General features: G+C 34.4%; 1 protein-coding gene across 1 annotated transcript in view; it reads right to left on the bottom strand.

Annotated features, from left to right (window-relative positions):
* Positions 1-13,829, bottom strand: part of LOC136759176 (transcription factor Maf) — a 152,813-nt gene extending 138,984 nt beyond the window's left edge. Inside the window, exon 1 of the mRNA XM_066714057.1 lies at positions 12,458-13,829. Coding sequence (XP_066570154.1) covers positions 12,458-13,419 — 962 coding nt within the window. The 5' untranslated portion in view covers positions 13,420-13,829. The remainder of the gene's footprint in view (positions 1-12,457) is intronic.
* Positions 13,830-14,105: the final 276 nt, after the last annotated feature.

Raw genomic sequence — 14,105 nt, 5'->3', positions numbered from 1 at the left:
CCTCTCCTCCGTGGGCTGACATCACATAGCACGTATTACAATTTTGTGAGAATGTGCATGGATTCTGGAGATAAACTGGCACAGGACCCCAGCAGTGTACACGTGATATGAAAATGATCAGGAACTTCGCTATCAGTGGGACCTAAATTGGCACACGTCCATTTTTTCTGTGTAGAGGGGGCATTAACCTTGTGTATTAGCTGAACTGTAGCATCCAGCTCTATCAGTAGTACCTATACTTAATGGCTCATTTCTATAAACCTAAAACTAAACTGAATCATAATTTTTAAAAAAATATTAAATTGAACTTGACTCTCAACTATTCCACACCACTGAGAAGTACTAAACTCTTTCTGAACAGGCTCCTTATATAGCCTCAGTATTTTCTGAGAAATATCCACGAATATTGTGATGTGCACATATGCTGTATGTGGTATGATGTGAAGATGATACATAGCTGGGATGGTTATTTAATAGTCATGAAAAGTGCATCATCTTTCCAGGAAGTCCGATACACTAGAATTCTAGAAAGCTCCATTCACCAAGTATTGCACTATACTCAAACTCCTACAATCTTCAATTCAATAGCATACAGTAACATGTGTATGACGAATATTTCGTATTTTGTTAACCTATATAAAGTAATGTACAACATGTATTTGAAAGACGTGTACCATATATAGCTCATTTTTATCTCTCTATGTCTTGAACAAAATATTAACATGTAAAGGACTTATGAAGGTTTTTAAGATACAAAGCAAATGCTTGCAATTACCAAATGATACCATTGTAAATACAAAACCAGAGAAACACAACTTCATGCATGTTTACTTAAATGAGGTCTTAATACTTTTCTTTATTGTGCATGGTTTCCTCTGTCAATGTATTGTGGTTTCTAAAAGGAAGTAATCAATATAACAACCAGGACCTTTGAAAAACATCTTTTGACTCCCTCTTTCTCAATGATCTGGGTATAAGATGGGGTTAAACTGAACAAAAAGAAAAAAGAAAGCGATGTAGAATATAGTGAAAGTGAAGGATGCAAGCCTGCTAGGCCATTTCCCTTCAATTCCAGTGAAGACGTTAAAACCTTGCATATTACAAAACTGCTTCATGATAAACCTGTTTCTCATCCTGTCCATCTGTTTTATCCATTTGTACAAAGTGAGCTGGTTAAAAAAGGTTAACACTCGGACGTACTTTTATGATGCATCTTTACAATGCTGTCTGTGAAAGGCCATTCTGTAGCTGGTTAAAACCAGACAGGCTTACTTAAACTAGTAGCAACCATTTAACCTGAGTATGCCCTGTGTTTTTCTGAGCATAAGAATAAAGAAAACAATCTGTAATCCCAAGATCTATTTTTTTAAACAACAATGTGGGCAATTCATCCGTTCCTTAATCTGATTTAAAGGAGAGAAAATGGACTCTGACCTGTTCAGCAAAGATTTCCTATAAGTAAACTGTAAATCTATAAAGGTATCACGTTATTCTGAAGAGGTGGAAATATTTAAAGTATGTGAAACAACATACTGCTGGTGAATATCTGGAACTGAACAAACCTGATGCAGAAAATTAAGAGGTAGAGGGGGAGGAGGAGCTTGAGAAGGTTAACTTTTGTAAATATAATAGTTTGGTAATCTTTTCCTTAGTCAACCACTAAGATTCACAAAAAATCAAAATAAATCATCTAAATTGTCACATGCTGGAACAGTCAAAGCAGCGTTTTACTAATTTAACAAGAATTGTGTTTATTAACAAGTAAGTTTATCATCTTTTGCAAGCCATCATTTTATCACGTTATATTTATATCCTGCACTTACAATGCATTATTTTTTATCTTTAAGTAGTAGATAGGTCATTTTATCTTCCACATTCAGAATGACAAAATCTGTACATGCTTGTCAAACTATATCTAGGCCAACACTGAAAGGTATAACTACTTTTTTTTTTTTTTTTTTAAGGTACAGCAGCTTTTTATAGCAGGAAACAGGGGGAGTTGCCAGCAGATGGAAAGTTTGTCTGACAGAAACAATTTGTCAGTTTCCAAAGATTTAATCACTTGCCATTGTTTCACTAAGCATTAGGAAAAGATGGCGGATTTAAACAGCCCCTTTTTAATGTCCACAAATGTTACAGAAAGGGCACTGTGAAAGACAGGAAGCACCAATTACATGTCACCCACTGATTTTACTATTAGTGAAGAACAGTCTAGTTTGAACCACATGTAAAACCCATGTTCATCTTGTCTGAAAGAGATTTTAGTTGTTTTTGATTTTTAATTGTTATTGTATGTCAAAGAACAGCTTATGCAGGTGCTTGTCTTTCTTCTGTAAATGGGCAGCTTCTGTAATTCAATGTACAAAATGCACAAACTGATTTGCCAGCCATCTTCCTTATGGGAAATCATATCAAAGGCCTTTCCAGTACTAAACAACTGCAAATGATTGACTTCATCAAAGAAACACAAGATTAGTATTACCAGAATAAACAAACTTAAACAAATATATATATATATATATATAAATATTCTCTATTGTATACAGGCAGTGGATATGCCATCATTTTGAGAGGTCAAGGCCCTACCATGAGCAGAACACTCTATAGAAATCTTCTGGGTCACCTTCCCTGGTTGAGAGATCAATGCCTCTTTGGCTGGTAAACTGGGAACAGTGTCACCAAAAGGGTGAGAATGTTGTTATTCTAAAACAGTAAGTCACGTGCAGAGCGTAATTGACAATGAGGTAAAACACAGCCGCATCCGAACCTCTGCCATCTTAACGTGGCCCTGTATCTTCCCGAGTAGTACAAAATGTTCAATTATAAAATGTTTAAATTATAAATCTATAGAATTCTATCTGTTATTGTAGTAACATCTGAGATGTAAAAGCATGACACAAAAAGTATAGAGGTACATTCTGCCTTGTTGTTTGCAATAAGGAAACACTTTTTCAAATCATGTTAATGTAAAAATTACATCTATACATTTGGGTTAAAAATATCAAAATTAAATACTTATGGAATAAACCTGCAATACAGTTGTAAAAGGTTTTGCATCCAGCTGAGCTTTGTTCACCTTCAACTGCTCACTAAAATGTAAAGGGTAGGTAGTCTTAATCATGGAAATTAATATACAAATATAGGTTTTCTTCTTGTATGCAATAATAGCTATTTGTAAATTGAATATCTTCTTAAAATGAGCTTTGCACAAATAATAATAATAAAATCCCATGATTTTTGCCAGGGTTTAATTATTAGAGATTTAATCTCAAATAAGTAACATTTCAAACCTTTATTAATACATTAGGTAATAGCACGGTTAATATGTACATTGCGATCTATAGCATGCATTCCATAGTATTTTTAAAAAGTATTATAAAATATAGATTGCTAACTGGCTCTTTGAGTAATGTGAAAATCATCACCGTTCTGCAGAAAATATTGCATTCACATAGTCAGCCAGAGGAAAAATAAGGTAAATTATTAGGTTTTCAAATAAATGCCACATAACTCAGTTTTACTGAGCTACGCCAAACTCAGGGGAAACAGCAATGTTGCTCTGAAATGATAGACGAACTACACTAGGACATAAACTTACTTGATTTAAATCACTTTAAATGTAAATGTTTATCTGATAGATGCAGATACTCTATGCGTAAAGCGATTAAAATTATGTCTTCATGAAACTGTAGATAGTTTAACCCTTTTCTACACAGTGGTTATTTAAATGTATGTTTCTTTAACACACTTCAAAAGAAAACATAACCTGTTTTAAGTAATAAATAAGGATTTTAATTATCTCTAATATATATATATATATATATATATATAATAAAAATAATAAAGTATCTAGCTAGTGTGTAAACAACCTAGAATGATTCATTTAAAAAAAGTTTCTGCACTACCAAGAACTACACAAGAACATGAAGTAAGCATAATATGAAATATCATGCATGATGTATGTTATGTGTATACACACACGTGTATAATAAATTATTAAGTATATTGCTGGGTATTTTGTTGTTTTTTGCCTTGGGGTATGCTCTATTAATTACATTAAAATAAACAAGTAATCAATCATAGAGATCTCATGTAAAGGGTTGTATTGAAGTCACTATAGTGAAAAAAAAAATGTGTCGGATTAATAAACTTTAGGAACTTTCTATTATTTAATAACTGAATAATGCATTACTTAAAAGTTTCCTCTTAATAGCAAAGTGGGGCTGTTTAAGATTAATTTAATTTAGTGTATCTTTACTTTCAGTGCATTTTTAGGAGTGCACAATTAATCCTCGGCATATCATTCACCTCATTATCAGTATAACATAAAGCATGGTAGCCTCCCAAGGACAACAAAGAGGGTACAGTGTACTTCCTATAAAAATCTGTTTGAAGCAGCAGACTTGATTCTCTGCTGTAAAGAAAAAAGTACTTCCTAATAAAATAATCGGAATTGATCCCTAATTATAAACATTCCCTCAAGAAAAAGGCATTTCTTTTCATACTTGGTTTCAGTAATTTCTTCTCTCAGGCCATGACCTTCTTTTTTCCGAATAGATCCGTAAGGTTTAGGATGTAAGACAATGGCTTACTGCCTCCAGTATACCTCAAGTGCAGGAGGTTTAGAAAACAATATACAATTTAATGTATGTGTGTATACATACACACATACTCATAAAAAAAACATAAGCTTACATTACATGGATGACAGCAAACAACACTAGACTCTATTCACAAAGTATATCATGATACCGATTAGCCTGCTCTGAAAGAACAATTAGGCCTGCAATGCAAAGCATCACCTGTCTTACGCAGACACTGTCATATTAGTTTAAGGACATTTAAGCATAATAAATGCTGAAGATTAAAATGTCAATATGTATGAATTTAAATGTGATTTCCTATATATATATATATATATATATATATATATATATATATATATATATATATATATAGAACTCAAAGGAAAATGACCAGAATAATGACATAGAGACAGCTGTTTCATATTAAAGCCTACACATAACTCCTGATGAGCAGGATTTTGTTTTTCAGGTGTCAGTTGTTTTGTGTAGTGGAGCATGAATAAGGAATCATTCATTTTAAATAAATTAGAAATTATGTCAAACACTGTAATATATTAAAGAAAAAAAAGATGGTACACTTGGCTGACCAAAGCAAATAACAGCATCAAGTATGGTTCGTTCATTGCTTTTTTTGCAATAAATCAACAATGTGAAGCACAGATGTTATTACATTCAGTCGGTAATTATATATTGGGGAAACAGGCTGCGGTCTATAGGTGTGAACTACAAATACAGAATTTTGTGTTTCTTGCTATGGATATGCCATTTGCATCAGTATCTTCTAACCCTGATTGTTTTGCACAGGAAATTAATCTGGCCGCGCTACCTTGCTTTCTAGGCCTCCTCTGAGAGGGATTATTTTTAATGAATTTGTGACGGACTGTACACTTTTTATTGACTTCCAGTTTTATATGATCACCTCTCCTAATGCATTATCTCTTCCCGGCCAGCTGTACATTGTATTTCATACATTCCTTAGCAAGGGTTTAACACAAGCAAACCATATCTTTAAACCTGTTAAGAATATTCTCCTCCATCAAAAACTCCAAAATGTACATCTCAAGAACCAAAATTATTTCCTTCAAAATAAATGCACTAATATGTTTTGACCCCGGGTGAGATATTCTTCGTTTTGTACAGTACAACAGCTATGATCAGCTATAGGATACGGGAGATATTTTTCCATGGGTCAGTAATCAAAACAAAACATATAATCGATTCAGTAGTTTTTGTACAATTACAACTGATAGCTCCTATATATGTATATATATTTATAATATTGTCCCTGTAACAAAAAGAGTTTTGATCAGCAGGCATATTGCAAAACACATACAAGTGTGACAGAGATACTGCATTAGAGACAGATAAATAATATGTACTCAATAGACTTCAATAGGGCCTTTTGGCTATCTTGTGTTGTTTCTTTTCTTCCAAGTTAAAAACAAACAGAAACAAAACAAAGCAAAACAATAAATACACACACACACAAAAAAAAAGTCTATTGTACTGCAGTAAACAAGGACTCCAAGTGGACCTCTCCTGACATGACACTCTGTAATTCAGATTATTTGTGACAGAGGAAGGGATTAAATTTAGTTACTTTATGGAGGCACAGTTGCATTCTTGCTGACCAAAGAAGGGGGAAGTCTTCCTTGATGCAAAATATAATGTTTTTAGCAATACATAGAGCAAAGCAGTTTATATTCAGTGCAGAAATTGAAACCAGATCTGAAATACCGCTGCTGCATTTCCGTTCTACTTTGATTAATAAAACAGTCCTGACAAAATGTAATTTTAATAATATATTTTAACTATTCTAATCATGATTTACTTTTTTTAATGCTATTTTGTTTGCATTACTCAAAACAAGTAGATGATTAAAAGTGTTGTCATTTATTATGTTAGAAAGGAACAACAAACACCAAGAATAAAAATTAAATTATTTCCTGAAGAGAGAGTTTAATCAAATGTATGCATTTATTTACTAGGTTTGAAGATAGTTAATTATATTTTCTAATGAATTAAAACTATCTCTCCTTACACAAAGCATTAAAACAAATGCCATAAATTGCTGGTTGAATGTATACTAAAACGTATTCTTTACACAGCTGCAGAATATCACCAATGATTTATCATTTGTATGTAGCAGAAACAGGTCCTTTCTTAGCTATTAATCATAATGAAAATCATTTAATTTTGCAGAAAGTGGACTATTATTTCATGCTTTTTCTGTGTGTGTGTAAATTGGTAACTAAACCTGTGCTACGACAGCAGCCACTGCGCTACAATATAGAGAAAGCACTAGGAGATTAGAGTCGGATTTAACCATGCAATCCAAGCTAGGTCAATACATCAATTTTCCTCTTAGATTCTGTACATTTATTAATGTTGCTTGCCCTAGCATTCATACAACAACTGAACTTATTCCTCTCCCTATAGTAAGTCCAAAGCATTGACCACTCTAATTCATTTACTCTGCAATATATACTTTAAGCTGCTGATAGTAAATCACTTTCATGCAATAAGGGCAGACAAGATTGAGAAATGATACACGGTCAAGGTAGTTAGGGCTTACAGCAAAACCTGGACATAACACACCAAAAAGGAAAATGCAATTGACCTTGACTAGAACACATCCATACATAGAGGATACAACAAGAAAGAAAATATATATACATTTGCTTCAATTGATTTAATTCCAATTAATCTTTACCAGATATCCCCTAATATAGTTTTTGAAACACAAAGTAACATTTTATTTTAAAGTTATAGCTTCTGTCTGAACGTACATTTCTGTACTCTATATGTTAGTGTGGAATAAGAGACATAAGCATTATAAAGCAGTTCAATCTATCAATAGATCAACTACAACTGCCCCATTACCATGCTATACACACACACAACAGATCTGATTCAAAATTCAAACAATTCCAAATGAGATCATAAGCTTATGTTTTGCATTAAGTATGACTTTTCATGTATTCTTTGTGGATTTTTTATGTCATCTTATCCCTATTATACATTTAAGATTAATGTGAAAAGGAAGAATAACTTTTAGCAGGTATTCAAGCACAATATGCATGTTATTTAAAATCTGACGAACAAGAAATACGAAGGTCGAGAACATTCTTGAGAAAAGCAGAGTTTATCACTGTATTGCCTTTTGCACAGCACCTTTAGCAGATGCTAGGTTATAGACAGCTTTGGAAGTGGTGGGTTTTAGATGATTATTTTTACCAAAAAAATGAATACTGATCCCAAGATTAGTGTGCAAACAGAAGAATATATAGCTAGGTAGATAAATAGATTTACAGATAAGGATTACATTTTAATTTAATACAAGGATGTCAAATTGTATCTAATTTGGAAGTCACCTGCAACTTTGAATAAACTGATTGCTACTGAATAAATATATGCATATTTCAAATTATATATTTACAAAGCAGAATGTTTCCTTCCATTATACCTCACAGTGTGCATACTGCACCAATACCACATCTTAATTCTGTCAGATGTTTAATAAATATACATGCAAAGTTACATCTCAGTAAACCAACTGCACACGCACGCGCACACACACACACATATGCATGTGTGTATGTATAGCTATTCTATAAAATGGAACTACTCTTTGTAAATTAAAAGAAACTATACAGCTTTATACAGTTGCCCAAAATACTAATTATGTACATTTAGCTCAATTCAGTACTAATAGTATCAAGATCAACCTAACACCTAGGTGTTTAAGATGATACACATCATGGTTTTATATTGCTCATTAAACTTTTAAACAAATATGGTTATTATGCAGACTGACATGATCAAACATTACAAACTTACCTGTCATACAAGTGTGGAATATGTTAATATAAATAGAACATGTATGCATCTAGAAACACATACATACACTAGATAGATACATGCATACACACATTTTGGTTAACACTATTGTGCATTCATATACCTTTCCACAAACAAAGTACATTAGTTTAATCTCTTATAACACTGATTATTTGTCAATGTATTTAAAAAATCTCACACTACACAACTACAGTCCCCTTTGTATCATTTGGAATTATCCAAATAGTCCATTGGAAATCCACATATACCTAATAGTATTTAGTATTTGGTTGTGTTTTTAAACTTATCCTTTCACATTCCCTAATAATAAGAACAATAATGCTATATCATTTGAGATATTATTTTAATAGCATAGATGAATTGTTTGAAAACGCAAAACTTATTCTTTGCCTAAGTTCCCTTCATTTTATTTGCGGCAGCATCGCAGTATAAAACAGTTTATTTTTACCAAAAAAAGTTAGCAATTAAAGAATTGTCTTAATGATTTATGAAATTAAAATGCATAGCCTAAATACATAAACGCATTCAGACGCAACCCTATATTGTTACCAGCTAAATACAACATAAGCTTCCTTAAACTCATTTGAGACATGAATTTCTAACTGGATTTGCACATTGAAAACATCTTAAAACGTTACGATTCACGTGAGTAAAGGTTTAGATTTGCTACAGATATGTTTGTGATATAACAGAAAAGAGGATATAATCTTATTTACAAGTTAATAAATGACATCTAAACTTTTAAGGTTCAGTGAGTCGTACTTATAGAAAACTACTTGGACGGTCCAAAGCACCACAGTTTGCATTGATATTAATCATTAACTTTGACATAAAGCCAGCACGAACGATTCCTATTGAAAGTTGTGCAATGCAGGTCAAAAGCCAAACAGCAATGGCTGCATCAACAGAAAGGAAATGCTTGTCTTTTTTTTTTTTTTTTCCTCCAGTTATTTATTTGATGTCTTATTTCTAATTTTACCTGAACACATTCCTGCAACCGGTAAATATTAGAATCCACAGGGAAAGGTAGGAAATGAGTTATATCCGTTTCCTGCGTTTTGGCTATGGACACTTTGCTCCAAACTCAACTGGTTTGACCTAAAATAACAGGTTGATTTCCAGGTGCAAGACATATCTGTCTCCCCCAGTTTTTCCCTGTCACGTTATAATAACAGTAATAAAAAATACTATTATTATTCACTTAACTACATTTCCCATAGAACAAACTTGGAAAACTTGTATTCTAGGGTGCAATTTTGACCTAAATTAAAATGAATTGCCATTTAGGAGCAGACTCCCATTTACTTTGCCAACCATATTTCACAGATGTATTTGTGCTAATGCTCCGTGCTTGCATTATTTCTACAACATACTTTAAGCAGTAGCTTCATATGGGAAAACATTAGTTCACTCCAAAGTTACCGGACACATTTATCTGTGAAAGTTACAAAACAACAACACATCCCCCAAATAGCCCAGGTTATACGTTTGTCTGATACATCAAATGTATCGTTTCACTTAACTGGAACACAAGAACACTTTGTATCGATGTAGTTCAAAAAGTTAACATCAGTTTTTAAACCGAATTCGGTTTAAGAACCTCTGCCTACCACTATTAAAAAAAAAAAAACCTGATTGTTTGGCAGATAAAGTATCATTGTTGATGCTAAATTAACACAGCAGTGACTTTCATTATTTAACCCTTTGCTTTGAGCATACTTATTTCATTTAAACTTTATATACAAATATGTATCTAAAAAACACATACACACAATGGAACTGTAATATGTCTGGCGTTAACCTAAAATAAATGTAGTATGTCTGCTTGAATTAGAGAAGTGTTAACAGAAGACTGAAAAACTGGATAAACCCAAAATTGCAATGTATTATTTATTGCATATTTTTCATTCTGTTTTTTTTTATCCAGAAGATGAAAAAAAAAGAAAAGAAGCACATATATGAACATCACATATGGTTAGTAAAGTCGAAAGAATAAAATAATTTTGCACAGCAAAATATATAAAAAGAAGAGAATTTTAATTGACATGTTTTGTAAATTTATTGTTGAATGGTGTCTTCCCCATTTTGCACAAGCAGGGTATCAATCCCTGACGATTTAGAAATGTCCAGACATTACTGATTATTATACGTAATAATATTAATATTATTGCCTTGGAAATTGTGAATTCGGTTTAAGAACCTCTAATTCTGCATGATAATACAACTGTTCAAACTGCATCACTTCAAATTCTGCAGCAATGCCAAGAAAAACTGCATGTTTCTTATTAGCGTTCTAAACAGTTCTGAATTTTGTAATATATGCTTGCAAGAAATATTTTAGTGCAATTCAGTCCAATATACTTCAATTCTTTGAGAAGAATACATATTCAAATGTTTAGTTATCCCCATTGTGTGAGCAGGAGTCCCTGCCCATTTAATACTTTGGTTTAAAATACAGTCAGTGGTATAACAAGGGCTACATTTGTCCAGCTTCTTTTTAATTGCAAGCACATGCTGCAAAAAAGCTCTGTTTTTGTAATAAAACAATCCCATTTAATTTTACAAATTAAGAGCCCCCCTCCCCCCTTACATCAACAACAGAAAAACAATTTAGTGCATCAGACCTTATAAAACCTACATCTAGGTAAACCTAATTTATCTACAACATTCCGTTTTAATAACAACCTGTAGAATAACCATATTAACTTTAGGGCTTACAGATTAAAAAAAAACAATAACAAAACTATATACTTAAATTATATACTAGGAACCCATAGCATTCCAGAGTTATAAAATGCATAAGGATGGGATACTTATTAAATAAAACAAACTGCTTTAAGCCATAAACAGTTTTAGTCCCAAAGAGGGATTGATTCCTTTTAGAAATTTCGAAGTCCTTTTCCCCACACAATATGGAATCCAGTCTGACAACTTTCAACGGGAATGCTTCAGTGCATAAATTGTATAAAAAATGGGAGTCTGACGATGTCGTACAACTCAAAATCAAGCAGTCTAGATTAGCAGATGCAATTTCATGGGAGGGGGTGGGAGAGGATGTCCCTCGCACTTTTTTGTTGCAAACTCAAAAAAGTGATGAGGCAATAAAAGAAAGTTATGAATGCCATGCCGTTAAAGTCATCCAAGAAAGTTCATTTTCAAGCACAAAAAAGGAAAAGAAAAAAAAAAAACCGTACATGTCCAGCATGCAGGGTTGTTTATTAATATATTGTCTCTCTTTAATAATGTATTTGTTTCTAAACAGTTACAGTTTCTGTTGCTAAACACACAATAGTAAGCATAATGCATGAGATGAGAATGGGGTAAAAATGGCAGGCTCAGAGTCTTTTTTCATGTTTGGCAGATTTCAAAAAACAAAGCCAAAACTCACATGAAAATTTAAGGTAGTTGCAGTTGATTTTTGGCAGGTGAGTTTTTTCTTTCTTTTTTAGATTTTAAGCATAACAATGCCAAAAGAAACTCAGTTTCTGGACTATATATATATAGATATAAATCATATATATATATATATATATATACATATATATATATATATATATATATATATATATATAAGTTCATAACTGCAATGAAAATAAAACGAAGATCGGTCTATAAAAAAACACAGCAAGCCAAAAAAACTAACAAACAAAAAAAACCTCACATGAGCTAAACAAAAGTAAAAACAGTAATACTTATTATAATAATAAAAACGAAGTTGATGGCAGGTTTCAAAGAGCAAGCTCCAAAATGAAGAACATTTTATTTGATGACAAGTTCAATCTTTCTATTGCAAGCCCCCAAAAAACTCATGAAGAACGTAAGTTGACAAGCTTGAGCAAACCCCGATTCTCATAAAAAATTCAAATAAAAAATGACAAAAGATGAAAATAAAAAAGTTGGCAAACTTGTTTCTTGTTTTAACAAGCCCCAGACAAAAATAATTCACATGGAGAACTTTTATGAAGGGGTTGACAAGCTTGATTTTTTTTCTTTTTTATGCTGAGACTCACATGAAAAATTCTGGAGAGGAAGGGTTGTCACTGCTGGAGCCGTTTTCTCTGAAGCCATTGCTGATAAGCTTCTCATATTTTTCCTTGTAGGCATCCCTCTCCCGGACCAGCCTGGAGATCTCTTGTTTGAGATGTTCAACTTGCTGCATGAGCTGGGTCTTCTCGCCTTCCAGGACGTGCCTTTGCTGGACCCTCTTGTAGCGACAGGACTGAGCATAGCCTCTGTTTTTGAGGGTCCTCCTCTTTTGTTTAAGCCTGATCACCTCTTCTTTGCTGACCCCCCGTAGCTGCCTATTGAGCTCTCTCACTGACATGGTCACCAGCTGCTCGTCCGAAAACCGGTCATCCAAATGCATGTGTTGGTGGTTTCCTCCTGAGTTAACGCTGGAGGCGACCCCGGGTGCTTGGTGATGTCCCCCGGCGTGGTGGTGGTGGTGGTGGTGATGGGGACCCCCGTTCTGAGCTGCAGCTGCGGCGATAACTGCGGACACCACCGCGGCTGCGGAGCCCATCTCCTCCCCGGCCATGGTGCCTCCTGATCCGGCTGCGCCGGCAAACTGCTGCCCTCTAGCATAGCCATCGAAGCTCTGAAGCTGATGACTGCTGTTGATCAGCGCCTCTACGGCGTCTTCGGGGCTGAAGCCCAAAGCCTCCGGGTTCAACTGCTGTTGGTAGCCGGTCATCCAGTAGAAATCCTCCAAGTGTGCCTTCTGGTCGCTCCCCGAGCCCGGGCTGGGCGCCGAGAAGCTTGGAGAAGGGGGTACCGAGCTGCAAGGCGTGCTCATCGGGGTGGAAGACAGGGATCCCCCGGCGATCAGGCGGCTGCACTGGCTGATGCTGCGATCGGGCTCCACCGGCTCCTTTTTCACTTCAAACTTCATCAGATCGAAGTCATTAACATATTCCATGGCCAGGGGACTGGTGGGCAGGTCGGAGTTGCTCATTGCCAGTTCTGATGCCATCCTTTTGCTGTTGACAGTCCTCCAAAGGGGGTGAAGAGCAGCTGTCAAACTGTTCTGGTTTGAAAGAGTGTGAGCCAGCTTGATTTATTTATTTATTTTTCTACCAAGAAAAGGGCTTTGAATTTGCAGCAACGGTTTAAAAAAAGATTACAGTTTTCCTTTGCAGAGTCTATTGCACAGACGCATCAGAGCAGTGCGCGTTTTCCTCCGTCCTCTCTTTGCATGAAGCAGCTTTTTATCTCTAGCATTTAACACTTCATGACTTCTTTAAAAATAGATATTGTTTAACGTGGAGAAGGTAAAAGTGTGCAAGTTAGAGGCAAATTGTAGTCTTGTAGAAAAAATAACCCGGGCTTGTTGGAGAATTTTTTAAAGGATCACCCAGCAGATGAGTTTAAAAGCATTGCTGAGTTTTATAGCTGCCCTGACGTCAGTTTTGAAATGGGAAATTGAGTCAGACTCGGAGCCAATGGGCTTGTTCAATCTGAAAGCTAATTAACATAATAGTATAGAAACAAAACTTTTCTCAACTGTCAGGGACTATCAGCTGACTGTCAGCTGGGACTCAAACCCTTAACTCTTTCGTGCCTCCGTTTGAAGGGAATTGGTACATTGTGCATTTTATTAAATGGATATGTTTGCGTTTCCTTGTGCGAGACTCGGTTCAGTCACAGCTGTCTCTGAAT

The sequence above is a fragment of the Amia ocellicauda genome, chromosome 9 (assembly GCF_036373705.1).
Source record: "Amia ocellicauda isolate fAmiCal2 chromosome 9, fAmiCal2.hap1, whole genome shotgun sequence".
NCBI classification, from domain to species: domain Eukaryota; kingdom Metazoa; phylum Chordata; class Actinopteri; order Amiiformes; family Amiidae; genus Amia; species Amia ocellicauda.
Note: the sequence above shows the minus strand (reverse complement) of the source record. Positions and strands in the feature narration are given on the sequence as shown.